The 16,849-nt window shown below is 49.3% G+C and overlaps 1 protein-coding gene across 6 annotated transcripts in view; it reads left to right on the top strand.

Moving 5' to 3' along the window:
- LOC140481943 (insulin-like growth factor 2 mRNA-binding protein 2) overlaps positions 1-13,729 on the top strand; it is a 137,158-nt gene extending 123,429 nt beyond the window's left edge. For 3 of the 6 annotated variants that reach the window (XM_072578688.1, XM_072578686.1, XM_072578684.1), the window contains 2 exons: positions 5,452-5,568; positions 13,616-13,729. In XM_072578688.1, coding sequence (XP_072434789.1) covers positions 5,452-5,568; positions 13,616-13,714 — 216 coding nt within the window. In that variant the 3' untranslated portion in view covers positions 13,715-13,729. Of the gene's footprint in view, positions 1-5,448; positions 5,569-13,615 lie in introns of all 6 variants that reach the window. The other 3 variants (XM_072578685.1, XM_072578683.1, XM_072578687.1) reach the window with 1 other exon arrangement.
- Positions 13,730-16,849: the final 3,120 nt, after the last annotated feature.

Raw genomic sequence — 16,849 nt, 5'->3', positions numbered from 1 at the left:
GCTGTACCCCAGCCTGCACTAGTGCCCGTAGTGCTGTACCCCAGCCTGCACTAGTGCCCGTAGTGCTGTACCACAGCCTGCACTAGTGCCTGTAATGCTGTACCCCAGCCTGCACTAGTGCCTGTAATGTCCAACCCTGCATTAGTGCTCTTAATGCTATTCCAAAACCTGTGCCCATTCTGCTGTGCCCACCATCTGTATTAAGAGTCTGTAATACTGTGTCCCGGACTGTATTAGTGCCTTTCATGCTATCCTCATTTAGTGCCTTAATGCAGTGCCGCAAGCCTGCACTTGAGCCCTTAATGCTGTACCTCAGATTGCCTTAGTATTAGTACTTGACCTGCGTGAATGCCTTCTTGCTGTGCCCAGCCTTTATTAGTGTGCATTTCGCTGTATCCCACTCTGCACCATGTCTGTAATACAGTGCCCTAGTCTGCATTAGAGCTCATAATACTGAATTAGTGTCCGTAATGTCAGACAGTCATAGTGATGTACAGCACGGAAACAGACCCTTCAGCCCAACCTGTCCATGCCGACCAGATATCCCAACTCAATCTAGTCCCATCTGCCAGCACCCGGCCCATATCCCTCCAAACCCTTCCTATTCATAAACCCATCCAAATGCCTCTTAAATGTTGCAATTGTACCAGCCTCCACTTCTTCCTCTGGCAGCTCATTCCATATACACACAACCCTCTGCGTGAAAAAGTTGCCCCTTAGGTCTCTTTTATATCTTTCCCCTCTCACCCAAAAGCTATGTCTTCTAATTCTGAATTCCCTGACCCCAATGAAAAGACTTTGTCTATTGACCCTATCCATGCCCCGTCATGATTTTATAAACCTCAGTCTCTGATGCTCCAGGGAAAACAGCCCCAGCCTGTTCAGCCTCTCCCTATAGCTCAAATCCTCCAACCCTGGCAACATCCTTGTAAATCTTTTCTGAACCCTTTCAAGTTTCACAACATCTTTCCAGTAGGAAGGAGATCAGAATTGCACACAATATTCCAACAGTGGTCTAACCAATGTCCTGTACAGCCGCAACATGACCTCCCAACTCCTGTACTCAATAGTCTGACCAATAAAGGAAAGGAGAGCATACATTAGTGCCTGTAATAGTGTGCTGGAATTGCATTATTGCCCTTAACGTTGTGGTGAAAGTTAGGGCTGCAGATCTGAGTCAAGATTACAGCGGTGCTAGAAAAGCACAGCAGGTCAGGCAGCATCCGAGGGGCAGGAACATCGACGTTTCTGGGCAAAACGTCGATGTTCCTGCTCCTCGGATGCTGCCTGACCTGCTGTGCTTTTCCAGCACCACTCTGATCATGACCTTTAATGTTGTGCCCTAGCCTGCTGGAATCGTTGTCCATCATGCTGGAACCCAGCCTGCACTCGTGCCTGTCTTGCTCTGCCCTGTATTGCATTTCTGTCTGTGCTGCTGTGCCCAGCCTACATTACTGCCCTTAATGCTCTGCCCAAGACTGCATGAGTGTCCGACAGTCTGCATCAGCGCTCTGGAGGGGGCTGTGCCAAACTCACGTTTACAGCTTCAGGATGTCTCAGCACTGGATTAACTGCTCACAATGTGTGCGCTTTCGACCCCAGCTGGAGGGAACAGAAATGCTGTGCATTTCTTCCTGCTCTGTGAGTTCCTGGAGATATCAGAGGTCAACGGCTTTACTCTGGCCTTGTGTGTGGTTGCTGTCCTGGAAGTAGTTATTGATGAACTGGGCCAACACCTTCAGCTCCACTTCCTTGGGGGGGAGGGGGAGAACTGAACTGTGAAAACCCCCTTGTGCTTCGGTCGTTTGTTGGCCCTACCCTCTCGGATCTACAGTCAGTGTTATCTGTGATTGGTGAGATGGACGTCTCCTGTCAGATGTGAGATGTGAGCTGAGTCTAACCTGCAGGGAGCTCCAGCAGAGTGTCTAGTGCAGGGAAACAAAAGCAGTAAAGCAATGGGCTAACTGAGAGCAACTCTGAGCACAAAACGGAGAACATTACTGTGTTTGTAACACCATGCTACCCCTGATCTGGGAGTGTTTGAAGAGAATTGTGGAGAGGGAGCTTTGCTATGAATCTAACCTTGTGACGCATCTGCTGGGAGTGTTTAATGGGGACAATATACAATAGAGGGAGCATTACTCTGTAGCTAATCCAATAATTCAGTTCTGTACTTGGCTTGGCAGTGCTTGATGAGGATTATGGAGAGAGGGCTTTGCTCTGTATTTGCACTTTGCAATACGTGGTGAGTAATCGTTGGGGACAGTAAAGAGACAGCCTTACTCTGTACTTATTTTGTGTGGTACCTGACCTGGAGTAACTGTTGGGGACAGTGTAAAGGGAGCTTTTCTCTGAATATAACCCTGAGGTGTATCTTACTTGAAGTATTTGATGGGGACAGTACAGAGGGAGCTTTAGTCTGCATTGTACCCTGCGCTGCTCCTTTCCTGGGAGTGTTTGATAGAAACAGTGTCGAGGGACATTTACTTACAAGAGTAGAGGGAGCTTTCCTCTGTATCTAACCCCGTGCTTTCCTATCCTGGCAAAGTGGCTGATGGGGACAGTGTAGAGGAAGTTTTTCTTTCAGTTTAAAAAAGTACAGGCAGCTTAGCTGTACATATAACCCTATACTGTACCTGTACTCGGAGTGTTTGATAGGGACAGTGTAGAAAGACTTTCGTTTTAAAAGAGTAGACATACATTGCTTTCATTTTAAATTAGTACAGGAGTTTTTATTCTGTATCTAATCCCGTGCTGTAGCTGTTCTGGGAGTGTTTGTGGGCAATGGTGCAGAGGGAGCTTTACTTTGTATCTATCCCTGTGATATATCGGTCCTGAGAATGTTTGACAGGGACACCTTGGAGGCACCCTTACTCTGTACTTATACTGTGCACTATCTGTCCTGGGAGTAATAGTTGGGGACAGTGTTGAGGGAGCTTTTCTCTAAATCCGAGTCTCTGCTGTATCTGTTGTGAGAGTGTTTGATGTGGACCGTCTATTTCCTCTTTATTTAACCCCCTGCTGGTTCAGGAGAGGGTTGTTTTCTTACCCCCCCCCCCCTCACTTATCTCTCCACCCTTCAGGCTCTCTGCCTGTATTCCTGATGAAGGGCTTTTGCCCAAAACGTCGATTTTACTGTTCCTCGGATGCTGCCTGAACTGCCGTGCTTTTCCAGCACCATTCTAGTCTAGACTCTGGTGTCCAGCATCTGCAGTCATTGTTTTTACCCTGTTTAACCCACCGGTTCCATGCTTGGCCCTCTGAAGGAGTGACTCCTCTTATTCGGCGCCCCCCCCGTTCTGCCTCCACATCCCTGCACGTTGGTTCTGTGCAGGACGTAGTGTTTCACAGCACAGAAGGAGGCCACTCTGCCTGTTGTACCTGTGCTGGCTGGAAATTGGGCCACCCACCTGATCCCATTTTCCAACAATTGCTTCTTAGGTTTGCAGGATTTGAATGAGTTGAGAGTTTTGGCTTCAACTACTCTATCCAGACTCTGGGTTACAAATCCAATTCCCATCTTCCCTTTAATTCCTCTCCCAGTCACTGTAAACCTGTGACCCCCGCCCCAGTCACTGCTAAGATAAATAGGCCCATGTCAGCCATTTTAACCAAACCCATCATACCTTGTATATCTTAAACAAATCCCCTCTCAGCCTCCTCAGTTCCAAGGGGAACATCCCCCAGTCTATCCAATCTTTTCTCTTCCTATACATCCTTTTAAACCCAAGCTTTGAGGAGGGGTCACTGGACCTGAAATGTTGACTCTTGACAATGTGCTGAGCTTCTCCAGCAGTTTCAGTTTTTGATCCTTGTAAATCTCCTCTGTTCTCACTCCCATGCAATAAACATCTTTTCTGTAATGGGGTCAGGTTAACCCTATTTCCCCTGACTTGCCGCACGGGCCTTTGCAGATTTGTACTTTCCAGTGTTTGCACAGCATTTCAAGCTTTGCAGATAACGTTGTCACAGCTCACCGAGGAGAAAGAAACCCCACACACACAGACACAGACACAGACACACAGAGGCACACACACACACACACACACACACACACAGATGGACATACACACAGAGACACAGGCACACACGCACAGACATGCACACAGACCCAGACACACACAAACACATAGGCGCGCGCGCAGACACACACACCACTGCCAGCCCAGAGTGTGCTGTGGCCTCATGATGGGGTCTTGCGTGGTTAGCTGCTCCATATTGTTTGTTTGTGTGTGTGTGTGTGTGTGTGTGTGTGTGTGTGTGTGTGTGTGTGTGTGTGTGTGTGTGTGTGTGTGTGTGTGTGTGTGCGTGCCCATCCCAATGCGATGCTGTGGGTTACAGTCTCACTCTGAGTTCACAGATTTGTCACAGTGCAGAAGGAGGCCATTTAGCCCATCCTGCCTACACTGGTTCTATTTTCTGGTGCTATTAATGCCACCTATTACCTTCAGTCTTTTCCCCATCCAATGCCTCAATTGCACCTGCCTCCCAACACATTTCCAAGCAGTACGTTCCATCCCTTAATTACTCGCCCTGGGTAAAAGTATTTTCTCAATCACCCTTGCTTCATTTGCACATTACTTTAAATCTATGCTCTCTTCGTTCTCATTCCTTTTACGAGTGGGAACGGCCTCTCCCTATAATACTCTATCCAAGCTGATGATGATTTTTGAAAACCTCTACGAAATCTCCTCTTGGCTGCCTTCTCTCCAGGGTTAATAGTCCCAACTTTTTCAATCCCCATCCTCATAACTGAACTTTCTCAAACCTGGAACTGTCCTTGTAAATCACTTCTGCACATCTTCCCTACAGAGTGGCACAAAGAGGTCTAACACGTGTCTTTGTACAAGTTCGACCTCCCCTCCTTGTTCTTGTACAGTACGCCCCTCTTAATAAAGCTGAGGATACTGTGTGCATTATTAACCGCTGTCTCTGACTGTCCTGCCGCCTTCAGTGCCAATGAACACCTCTGCTCCTGCAGCCCCGTTAGAATTGTACCCCCTGTTTTGTATTGTCTTTCAGTGTGAATCACCCTCGCGCTTCTTTGCGCTGAACCTCATGTGTCCACTCCACCAGTCGGTCAGTTCCAGCAGATGTCCCCACTTTGACAAACTGGGAGCCCCGGAAGAAAGAAACCTGTTTTGTTCAATTTGGATATCAATCATGGAGAGAGGCGTCGACTTAAGCTCAGTCCCCTCCCCAGCTTTCCTCTGAGGTGGGGAGGTGCGGGGTTGTGGGGGTGGGGAAGGGGGGCAGATTTTCCTTGGTTGATCTGGGAAGCACTACCAATCGAACCGGTTCGACCTCCACCGTTTCCAACTTGGACAGTTCACGCTGACCTCCTGTTTTTGAGGGATTCCGACTGTGTTTTTTGTTGTTGTTGTTGTTTTTATATTCTCTTCCCCACTCCACCCTTCCCTGACACTGATCAGTCGTCATCCTTCCCAGCAGACATCAGAGCAGGAGATCGTCCACTTGTTCATCCCGACCCAAGCCGTGGGGGCCATCATCGGGAAGAAAGGTCAGCAGATCAAGCAGCTGTCCAAGTTCGCTGGGGCCTCGATCAAGGTAAGTGTCTCCGAAGACCAATGGCCCTTTGCTTTGACGGGTCCCTGTCACACGCTTCCACTCCCCACTAATCTGGAGGCTGGTGAAAATGGCAAGGGTGGGCCCCCATGCACTGAGTTACTGAAGAAGAACACACATTTTCGGTGGACATAACAACCGCCAGGAGGCACTTGACAATTTAAAAGCAGCATTAACCACCGCACCAGTTTTAGCTACACCAAATGTTTTGAAACCCTTCAAAGTTGCAATTGCTGCGAGCGGTATAGGGCTTGGAGGTGTACTGCTACAGGAAGGTAACAATGGAATTGAACAGCCAATTGCCTGCTTCTCGATTAAACTCATCACCCACCTGAGACCATCGAAGAGGAATTATTGTTTGGTACTGGCCTTACAACATTTCAATGTTTTATGTAACAGACAATGATTTCCTTGGGGGAGTGGGGAGAGGACAGGGTCTTTTATTCACTGTTCTCCTCCACCATCTCCAGCCCTCAACGTCACTGGTGACAACAGACCAGTGATGTGTTTGGAACGAGTCAGCCCCAGTGTTTGTGATTGGTATGGGCGCTGATGACCATTGCCTCACTGATGGGTGAAGTTGGGTTCAGTTGAGAGGATGGAAAGATTTGAAGGGCAGTGGAGTGACCCAGACCCAAGCCCTTCTCTTCCCCCCTCAGAAGACTACAATGCGGAGAGTGAGGGCAACCTCAGCTGCTACTTGGTGGTGGTGGGTGACCTCTTTCCCACGTAAAGAGGGTGTGAAATAGAAATGGATAAATAGGGAATTGAGAAACATTCATAATTTGAGTAGGTAGCAGGCTTGATGGGCCGAATGGTCAATTCCTGTTCCCACTGGCTTCATCCTCGACAAAATAGGACAGCTCTCCTTCAGTTCTCAGGCCTCAGTGATTGTCACTGATTCCACTGTCTGTATCTAATTTCCTACGGGAATGTGGTAGGGGCCTACCTTCTTGAACCATGATGGCTCCTTCCTCAGAGTGAGAATGACACTTGTTCCTCCTTTACACTGCCCCCTACCACTCGATTGTGACTGCCAAGGCACTGTCTTGTCTGTCGCTGGCCAATCCAAAGGATTTACCGATCATTAAAGTCCTGCGCCCCATTAAAGTCCAGGAGTGGGGCTTGAATCCAGGGCTCCTGGCCCAGAAACCAAGCAAGCTCCTCTTTAACCTTCACTTTCCCCCTGGTATGTCCCACCCATTCTGCTGTAGCGGAGCCAAACGATTCTGTTAGAATCATAGAATCCCCGCAGCGTGAAAGCAAGCCATTCGGCCCATCGCGTCCACACCAGTCCTCTGAAGAGCATCCCACTCAGACCCACTCCCCACCCTATCCCCGTAAACCTGCATTTCCCATGGCTAATCCACTCGCCTGCACACCCCTGGGCTCAATGGGCAGTTTAGCATGACCAATCCGCCTGACCTGCACATCTTTGGAGTTTGGGAGGAAAACGGAGCACCCGAAGGAAACCCACGCAGACAGGGGGAGAATGTCTCTGTCGAGTTTGCATAGTCACCTGAGGGTGGAATCGAACCAGGGTCCCTGGTGCTGAGAGACTAGCCACTAATAGTACGCTGTGAACGGGATTCACTCGAAGCTAGGGCACAATTGTCATGCATAGACATTTGGCCCATCTGAGTCTGTGCAGACTCCATACTAACCTCCCCTCGCCTCCATTGAACCAGTTAATCCCTATGGGCATATCTTTCTGGAACTCTCTCCCTCGTGAGCTTCCCCATGGCGGCACGGTGGCTCAGTGGTTAGCACTGCTGCCTCACAGCACCAGGATCCCAGGTTCGGTTCCACCCTCGGGTGACTGTCTGTATGGAGTTTGCACATTCTCCCCGTGTCTGCGTGGGTTTCCTCCCATAATCCCAGGCTAGGTGAGTGAATTGGCCGTGCTCAGTTACCCATTGTGTTCAGTTAGGTACATTAATCAGGGTTAAATGTCCGGGAATGGGTCTGGGTGGGTTACTCTTCGGAGGGTCGGTGTGGACTGGTTGGGCCTAATGGCCTGTTTCCGCACTTAGGCAAACTATGATCTAACAGAGTTAGGCCAGAGCCAGCCGAGAGCATGACAAGTCCAGGTTGGAGAGACTGAGCTCGTGTGCCCTTGCATTCAGGCAACTGAATGGTGATCTAAATCCTTTTGTAAACCCACGATCACTACCATCTGGATGGGCGAGAGTAGCAGATACATCGGAACGTCACCAGCTGCAAGCTCCCCTCCAAGCCACTCCCCATCCTGACTTGGAAATGTATTGCCATTTCTTAATTGGAATTCCCTCCCTAACGGTATTGTGGGTCCACCTACAGCACAGGGAGCGCAATGTTTCAAGAAGTCAGCTTATCACCACCTTCTCAAAGGGGCAACTAGGGACGGGAAATAACTGCTAGTCCAGCCAGTGACGACCCCATCCCGTGAACAAATTTTTTAAAAATGTGGATTTGATAGGATAAAAAAAAACCTGATATGAATTTGGGAAACTGATTTTGCCACACACATCTAGAGCTGGCTACCAAGAAATCTATGAACCCTTGGATCAGTTCACCAGACTAAGATTGATTAGGGATGTAGAACAAAACAGGTAAATGGAGTCACAGTGCAGAGAAGTCATGATCTAATCAAATGGCCTTATTGTGTTCCTGAATGTTTGTTTATATTTGAAGGAGAACACAGATCAGATTCAGGGACATTGGCCTCAGATGGGACTGGGTCAGCGGCCTGTTCAGCAGCTGTTTTTACAGATTGTGTGGTGTGACTGTACTCTGCGTGTTGTCAGTGCCCTGTTTCCAGAATGCCTGCCGTTCGCTGGCCTTTATCAATGTAAAAGAGAGCGAGTCCTGACGGCAATCATTTGGCCAAATTTTGAACCTGCAACCTTGATTGAGATTCACGGACCCCTTTGAAATGAAAGGAGCCAGGGCTGAGAGAAAGATGGATTTTAGCAAGGCAGAGCTTGTGGATGGTTAGGAGCACAGGCCCATTATTCAATATCTGTGGTAGGGCAGTGACTGGGGCCTGGGAGCCCTAGCCCATGCATCAGTGTCTGTGGTAGGGCTGTGATTGAGGCCTAGGAACCCAGGCCCATGCATCAGTGTCTGTAGTAGAGAAGTGACTGGGGCCTTGGAGCCCAGGTCCATGCAGCAGTGTCTGTGGTAGGGACGTGATTGAGGCCTAGGAACCCAGGCCCATGCATCAGTGTCTGTAGTAGAGAAGTGACTGGGGCCTTGGAACCCAGGCCCATGCATCAGTGTCTGTAGTAGAGAAGTGACTGGGGCCTAGGAACCCAGGCCCATGCATCAGTGTCTGTAGTAGAGAAGTGACTGGGGCCTAGCAGTCCAGGTCCATGCATCAGTATCTGTGGTAAGGGGGTTACTGGGGCCTACGAGCCCAGGCCCATGAAGCAGTGTCTGTGGTAGGGAGGTGACTGGGGCCTAGGAGCACATGCCCATTATTCAGTGTCTGTGTAAGGGAAGTGACTGGGACCTAGCAGCCCAGGGCCATGTAGCAGTGTCTGCGGTGCGTTGGCAGGAGGGGTGTTTGCCACATGGTAGCAAAAGGTTTCTGGTTCTCTGATTGTTTGGTTTATTTTGCTGCACTCCACTTAGGAATTCCAGCCTTTGAACGACAATCCCTGAATGTCACAGCCAGCTGTGACCAAGTGAGTCAGTTCGGTCATTGGGTATGGGATGGGTTTTTCTGAATCACTGACTTTGGTGTGGGCAGCAGTACAACGGCTGTACGGTGTTGTGTGGGAGGTTTCCCCAGCACACCCCTGCATATAGCCTGCCTTTCGCCTCGGCAAAGGACTGCATTTCTTGTTTTGTGTGAACTGCCTTTGCAGTTTGAGAGATGTGGTGGGGGGAGGTTCGGGCTGTGGGGAGAGAGTTTTGCCTCGACTGTGCTTGGTGACTAGCTCTCTGTTTTACGAGCATATTGATGGAGGGCATGACAGACACTGTGTGTGTGTGTGGCGACTGCTTTGTCAGGAAACCTTGCTCTCGGACCTCCCAGTGTGGCTAATTGAAAAGCTGGGGTGGGGCTGTGTGTGGGGGGGTGGGGTCTGTGGGATGAGCCTGAGGCAGGATCAGCACACAGCTCAAAAACAAAGTGCTGCCTGTGTATGTGTGTGTGTGTGTATGTGTGTGTGTGTGTTTTCTCCCCCTCCTCCCAGGCCACAATTAAAACACAGTGTGTGTTCCCCCTCTCATTCTCTGCCCAGACTTTGAATATCCCGCTTCCAGAGCCTCCCAAAGAGACGAGTTTATCCGATGATCGGTCTCTGAATGTTGCCCGGGGGGTGGGTGAGGGCATGTTTTTCAGATGTGGTGGTGGTGGCGGTGGTGGTGGGGAGGGGTGGGGTTGGGGGTTGAGTAGGGATCCAGTGATTCTCTTGCATTTGCAGAGAGAATCCCTAATGTTAATTTCAAAAGGCTGCCCTTTGTTCTGGTGAAGGAAGTGGCCATATGTGTGTGTGTGGTTGAGGCAGTGTTTTGTTGGGGTGAGAGGTTTGTACTTGACTTTGGCTGGTCTCTGGGTTGTGAGAGCTCCTTGCACTGTGCCTGGCGCTGTGAGGCAGCAGTGCTCACCACTGAGCCACCATCTCACCACTGAGTTAGGATCAGCAGCAAGCTGTTCTACCTCTCAAGCTTGTTTAACCAGTCTCTCTAATCTGTGGCCTAACTCCAAATGGCCATATCCCTTCATGGTTTACATTATCATGGCCTTGATGAGCTCAGTTTCAAAATTTACAATGAGTCCAGTATCCGCCACCATTTCAAGCAACAAATACCCTGAGGTTTAGATTAGATTAGATTAGATTACAGTGTGGAAACAGGCCCTTCGGCCCAACAAGTCCACACCGCCCCGCCGAAGCGCAACCCACCCACACCCTACATTTACCCCTTACCTAACACTACGGGCAATTTAGCGTGGCCAATTCACCTGACCTGCACATCTTTGGACTGTGGGAGGAAACCGGAGCACCCGGAGGAAACCCACGCAGACACGGCGAGAACGTGCAAACTCCACACAGAGAGTCGCCTGGGGAGGGAATTGAACCCGGGTCTCAGGCGCTGTGAGGCACTGTGCCACCGTGCCGCCCACGTGTTAGAGGTGGACCCTAATATCACTCCTCTAAGGGCTGGCTCTCATTTGTGAACTTTGCTCCCCCCCCTCCCCAGTCTGTTTATACTTACTAAATTAAAACTGTTTTTGCTGTTTTTTCTGTTAAGTCTGGGTTTATTTGGATATAATAAGGTGAGGTGGTGAGCACATTGGCTACAGTTATGGTCTAACTGTGGTTTTGTATTGCTGAAACATGACTACTTCTCCCCCTCAAGCCCTCTTGATATGATGATCAGCATTCCAATAAGCCTTTCTTGCTCATTTTCCGAAATGGTCCAGTAACATTTGTCGTTTGACCATGTGGTCTTTTCCCAGCCTCACTGTGGTTAGCACTGCTGCCTCACCGCGCCAGGGACACGGGTTCAATTCCTGCCTCGAGCGACTGTCTGTGTGGAGTTTGCACATTCTCCCCGTGTCTGCGTGGGTTTGCTCCGGTTTCCTCCCACAGTCCAAAGATGTGCAGGTCAGGTGAATTGACCATGCTAAACTGCCCATAGTGTTAAGTACATTAGTCAGAGGTAAATATAGGGGAAATAGGTCTGGGTGGGTTGCGCTTCGGCGGGTCGGTGTTGACTTGTTGGGCGGAAGGGCCTGTTTCCACACTGTAGGCAATCGAATCTAAAATAATCTAATCCCTGCCTCCCCCAGAATAAATATCTTCCTAACATTGTGCAGTTTTGCCCATTCGTATAATGGATGGGAATGGGACTGAAGATAGGATTGAATAAATATATTAACTTGACTGCAGATGTCCCACAGTCTTTGCTAATCTATCAGTGCCTTATTTTGTAATTTTATATCACTACCCACAGTCCTACATTGGTTGCCGTATTTTGTGTTATCAGCAGTTCTTTTTTAATATGTGGTTTTCTATCCCAGTCTGTCGTTCCTTGCTAAATAAAGAGGAAGTGTTCAAGCATGAATCCTTGCAGGACAACCCTTGTGCCACTCTGTCCGTAATCCCAACTCACTCTCTGCTGCCGTTCCACCAGTTTTAGAAACTGGTCCCTAACTCTCCATCATTTCCATTGTTTTAGACTTTGAGATACAATCCCTTAGGACGGGTTTTCTCACCTGCTTTCTGGAGGCCCAGTAAATAACATGCTCAGAAATTTGCCTGTTCTTTACTCATAGAGTCATGGAGATGTACAGCACGGAAACAGACCCTTCGGTCCAACCTGTCCGTGCTGACCAGATAATTAACCTAGTCCCATTTGCCAGTATCTGGCCCATATCCCTCTAAACCTTGATGTCCCCACCCAAATGCCTTTTAAATGTTGCAATTGTACCAGCCTCCACCACTTCCTCAGGCAGCTCATTCCATACACGCTCCACCCTCTGCGTGAAAAAGCTGCCCCTTAGGTCCCTTTTAAATCTTTCCCCTCTCACCTTAAACCAAAACCCTCTAGTTTCGTCAGACTCCCTCACCCTGGGAAAAAGACCTTGTCTATTCACCCTATTCACGCCCCACTTACCCCTTGAAGAAACAAGTAATGATTGATCCGAGTTCATCAGACTCTATTTACAAATCTGCTGAAAATGTTTCGGGTCCTGTCACCCATCTACCCTCAACAAAGGAGCCTGATCCTAGTCATTCCCAACCTCCGGTATGAAGCTAACTGGTCGGTTGACTTTCTGTTTCTCTTTTCCGCCTTTTTTTAAAATACTGGGCTGGCGCGCACAATTCCCCAGTTGAAAGGAATGTTTTCCTGAATCAAGATGATTTTGGAAGGTTAAGGTTAGGACAGCTTCAATATTTTCACCTGTTTCCTTTAAAACACAATGATGCAAACCATCTGGTCTGGGGATTTGCCACTTTTAGCTTGCTCTGATGTGAATGCTGATAAACCCACAGCTCTCACTTGGAATTTCCAGCAGCAAATCTCTTCCTGTCTGAGTGATGAAGCAAGGGTGATGTGGGAAGAAGCTTTTCCACGCAGTGAATAGCTAGGCTGTAGGATGTGGTGGAGGCAGATTCGATTAAAGCTTCCAAGAGGCCGCCGTTTGGAGTAGAATAGTGTGCAGTGATATGGGGCAAAGGCAGGGGATTGGCGTTAGATAACAGAGCTAGTGCAGGCACGATGGGCTGAATGGCCTCCTCTGCACTGTAATAATTCTCGACAGTGAATACTGACACCAAGTATCTATCCAATTCCTTATTTTTCTCGTCATGATCATTTCAAGCAACCCACACTGCTCCCCTCCTCTATGTTGCCTAGTTAGCAGTTAGACCTCTTACCCCTGTGTGGTGTCAACTTTCTCGGCCATATCAGTATCGAATCTCTCCCGATTTTTCTTTATCTTAGCATTTAACCAATGGCTCCACTGGTGAAAAATCTCTGCTCCATCCCATTGACGTTGAACTAGAATGTATCGTCGAGGAGGAGAGTGGGTAGTCAAGTTAGAGCCACGCTCCATTGCAGAAGGCTTTGGACCAACAGACTCTGAAGGACGGGCCAAATAGCCTGTTTGCTGGTGTTCCAGTGTGGCTCGGGAACTGGCCTTTCCCCATGTCAGCGTGCCAACTCGCATTGCTTCCCCCACATCATCCAGTCGGTCACTCACTGCCCAAGAGGTCACCTAAGAGGTGATGCTTTCCACAGTCCAATAGTCCTGTCCACTCACTGCGCACTGACGGATCGACGTGGGGGAGCTCGCTCATGCTTATGGATGAAGACAGGTCTTGGTACGGGCCCAAAGTGGCCCACCCTCTTTCCAACGCCCTCCAACCCCATTTGTCCCCGTGCCCGTCCAGGGAAACTGTTGGTTCAACTTCACTTTCCTTCGTGTCACCTGTCTGAGAGCTCTGGGTGGGGATGGGGGAGGGGGGAACACGGCGCTCGAGCAGATGTCAGAGACTGACCCTCATCTTCTCTGGATGGGTTTCAAACGCAGATCGCTCCTCCCGAGGGTCCCGAGGTGAATGAGAGGATGGTGATTATCACTGGCTCACCAGAGGCACAGTTTAAGGTGAGTCAGCCAACACCAAATTAATCAACCGCGGTAACGTGGGGTGTGTGAATGATCGGGACCCCTAGGGAGGCTGGGGAATGCTCTCAGTGGGTGTTCTTCAGGGAAGGGGTAGGTAGGATTGTCCCTTGGGGAGGAGGAAGTGTCCTTCAGGGAAGGGGTAGGTAGGATTGTCCCTTGGGGAGGAGGAAGTGTCCTTCAGGGAAGGGCTAGGTGGGATTGTCCCTTGGGGAGGAGGAAGTGTCCCTTGGGGAGGAGGAAGTGCCCTTCAGGGAAGGGGTAGGTGGAATTGTCCCTTGGGGAGGAGGAAGTATCCTTTGGGGAAGGGGTAGGTGGGATTGTCCCTTGGGGAGGGGGGAGTGTTCTTCAGGGAGGGGGGAGGTGGGATTGTTCCTTGGGGAGGGGAGAGTGTTCCTCGGGGTGGGGGGGGCGTCTGTCTCTGAGGGAGGTGGGGAGTGTTCCTTGGGGACAGTTTTTGGAGGGGGAGGGGGTGCCACCCCTCAGGGAAGGTGCTGCCCCCACCCAGACAGTGAGGGATGTGGGGGATGGCCTAAGTTGTAGGGACGTATCCACCAGTGAGTGGTTTTGCGGGGGGGGGGGGGGGGGGGGGGGGGGGGGGTAGGGGGAGATGAAGGCAGTGACACAGAGCCAGGCGATATTCTGGGGATCAAATCTCATCGCAGCAGGTCGTGGGATTTGAATGAATGAGAATGAGGGAATTAAAGGTCTAATTGTTGTGAAAACTTGTCAGGCTCGGATGAATGCCCTTTATGAGGGAAGCCTTACCTGGCCTAACCTCCACGTGACTCCAGACCCACAGCAATGCTGCTGGCTCATCACTGACTTCTGAGATGGCCCAGTAAGCCACAGGGTTGCACTCGGGGCAGCGGGGGGCGGGCGGTGGAGGGGGGCAAGAGAGATGGTACTCTTTAGACTTGAATATAAGGGGCATGACTTAAAGGCTTGCCAGTCAAGGCGAAAACAGGCAGCAAGGAGGATAACCACAGACTGGTCAGGTGGGCAGAGGTGTGGCAAACGGAATTTAACTCTGAATATATGGTGATTAATATGGGGAGGTTCACAAGGCAAAGGCATTCCCACGAGATGAGATCATATCGAGAGGCATACATGAAATGAGGAACCTTCAAATGAATATCCACAAATCCCTGAATGTGTCAGATCAGGCTGTTATGGTGGTCCATAAGACAGAGGAGCAGGGGTAGGCCATTCAGCCCATCCAGGCTGCTGCACCGTTCAATGTGATCATGGCTGGCCTGATAATCCTTCTCTCCACTTTGCTGCCTTTTCCCAGAACCCTTGATCCCATTTCTGGTTAAAAATCTGTCCCCCTCAGCCTTGAATCAGGTGTACCCCAGAACTCTGTTGGAAACTAGAGAAGTGATTGCTGGGCCTCTTACTGAGATATTTGCATCATCGATGGTCACAGGTGAGGCGCTGAAGACTGGAGATTGACAAACGTGGTGCCACTGTTTAAGAAGGATGGTAAAGACAAGCCAGGGAACTATAGACCAGTGAGCCTGACCTCGGTGGTGGGCAAGTTGTTGGAGGGAATCCTGAGGGACAGGATGTACATGTATTTGGAAAGGCAAAGACTGAATAGGGATAGTAAACATGGCTTTCTGTGTGGGAAATCATGTCTCATAAACTTGATTGAGTTTTTTGAGGAAGTAACAAAGAGGATTGATGAGGGCAGAGCAGTAGATGTGATCTATATGGACTTCAGTAAGGCGTTTGACAGGGTTCCCCATGGGATACTGATTAGCAAGGTTAGGTCTCACAGAATACAGGGAGAACTAATCATTTGGAAACAGAACTGGCTCAAAGGTAGAAGACAGAGGGTGGTGGTGGAGGGTTATTTTTCAGACTGGAGGCCTGTGACCATTGGAGTGCCACAAGGATCAGTGCTGGGCCCTCTACTTTTTGTCATTTAAATAAATGATTTGGATGAGAGCCTAGGAGATACATTTAGTAAGTTTGCAGATGACATCAAAATTGGAGGTGTAGTGGACAGCGAAGAAGGTTACCTCAGATTACAACAGGATCTTGATCAGATGGGCCAATGGGCTGAGAAGTGGCAGATGGAGTTTAATTCACATAAATGCGAGGTGCTGCATTTTGGGAAAGCAAATCTTAGCAGGACTTATACACTTAATGGTAAGGTCCTGGGGAGTGTTGTTGAACAAAGAGACCTTGGAGTGCAGGTTCATAGCTCCTCGAAAGTGGAGTCACAGGTAGACAGGAGAGTGAAGAAGGCGTTTGGTATGCTTTCCTTTATTGGTCAGAGTATGAAGTACAGGAATTGGGAGGTCATGTTGCGGCTGTACAGGACATCGGTTAGACCAATGTTGGAATATTGCATGCAATTCTGGTCTCCTTCCTATCGGAAAGATGTTGTTGAACTCGAAAGGGTTCAGAAAAGATTTACAAGGATGTTGTCAGGGTTGGAGGATTTGAGCTATAGGGAGAGGCTGAACAGGCTGAGACTTTTCCCTGGATCGTCGGAGGCTGAGGGGTGAATTTAGAGGTTTACAAAATTATGAGGGGCATGGATAGGATAAATAGACAAAGTCTTTTCATTGGGGAGGGCATTGGTTTCGGGTGAAAGGGGAAAGATATAAAAGAGACCTAAGGGGCAACTTTTTCACGCAGAGGATGGTACGTGTATGGAATAAGCTGCCAGAAGAAGTGGTGGAGGCTGATACAATTGCAACATTTAAGAGGCATTTGGATGGGTATATGAATAGGAAGGGTTTGGAGGGATATGGGCCGGGTGCTGGCAGGTGGGACTAGATTGGGTTGGGATATCTGGTCAGCATGAACGGGTTGGACCGAAGGGTCTGTTTCCGCGCTGTACATCTCTGTGACTCTTTGACTCTAACTTGATCAAGTCCTTGAAAATTCTTCATTTCAATACAATCACCTCCCGATCTTCGAGGAGAGTCGTGAAATTCTATCCTTTAATAGTCAGGGCACAGCCTATGAGAAGTCATGCTGGAATTGTTCAGAACAAAGATTTGACCACAGTGGTGGTGGGTGGAGGGTGGGGGCGTGTTGCATGCTATGTTTTTGAGATCAAGGCATTTCAGGATGAATGCAGTTACACTACACGAGGGCCCAGAGAGGATTTATCAGGATATT

Source organism: Chiloscyllium punctatum, chromosome 10, assembly GCF_047496795.1.
Source record: "Chiloscyllium punctatum isolate Juve2018m chromosome 10, sChiPun1.3, whole genome shotgun sequence".
NCBI classification, from domain to species: domain Eukaryota; kingdom Metazoa; phylum Chordata; class Chondrichthyes; order Orectolobiformes; family Hemiscylliidae; genus Chiloscyllium; species Chiloscyllium punctatum.
This window is presented reverse-complemented; position numbering and strand designations above follow the sequence as displayed.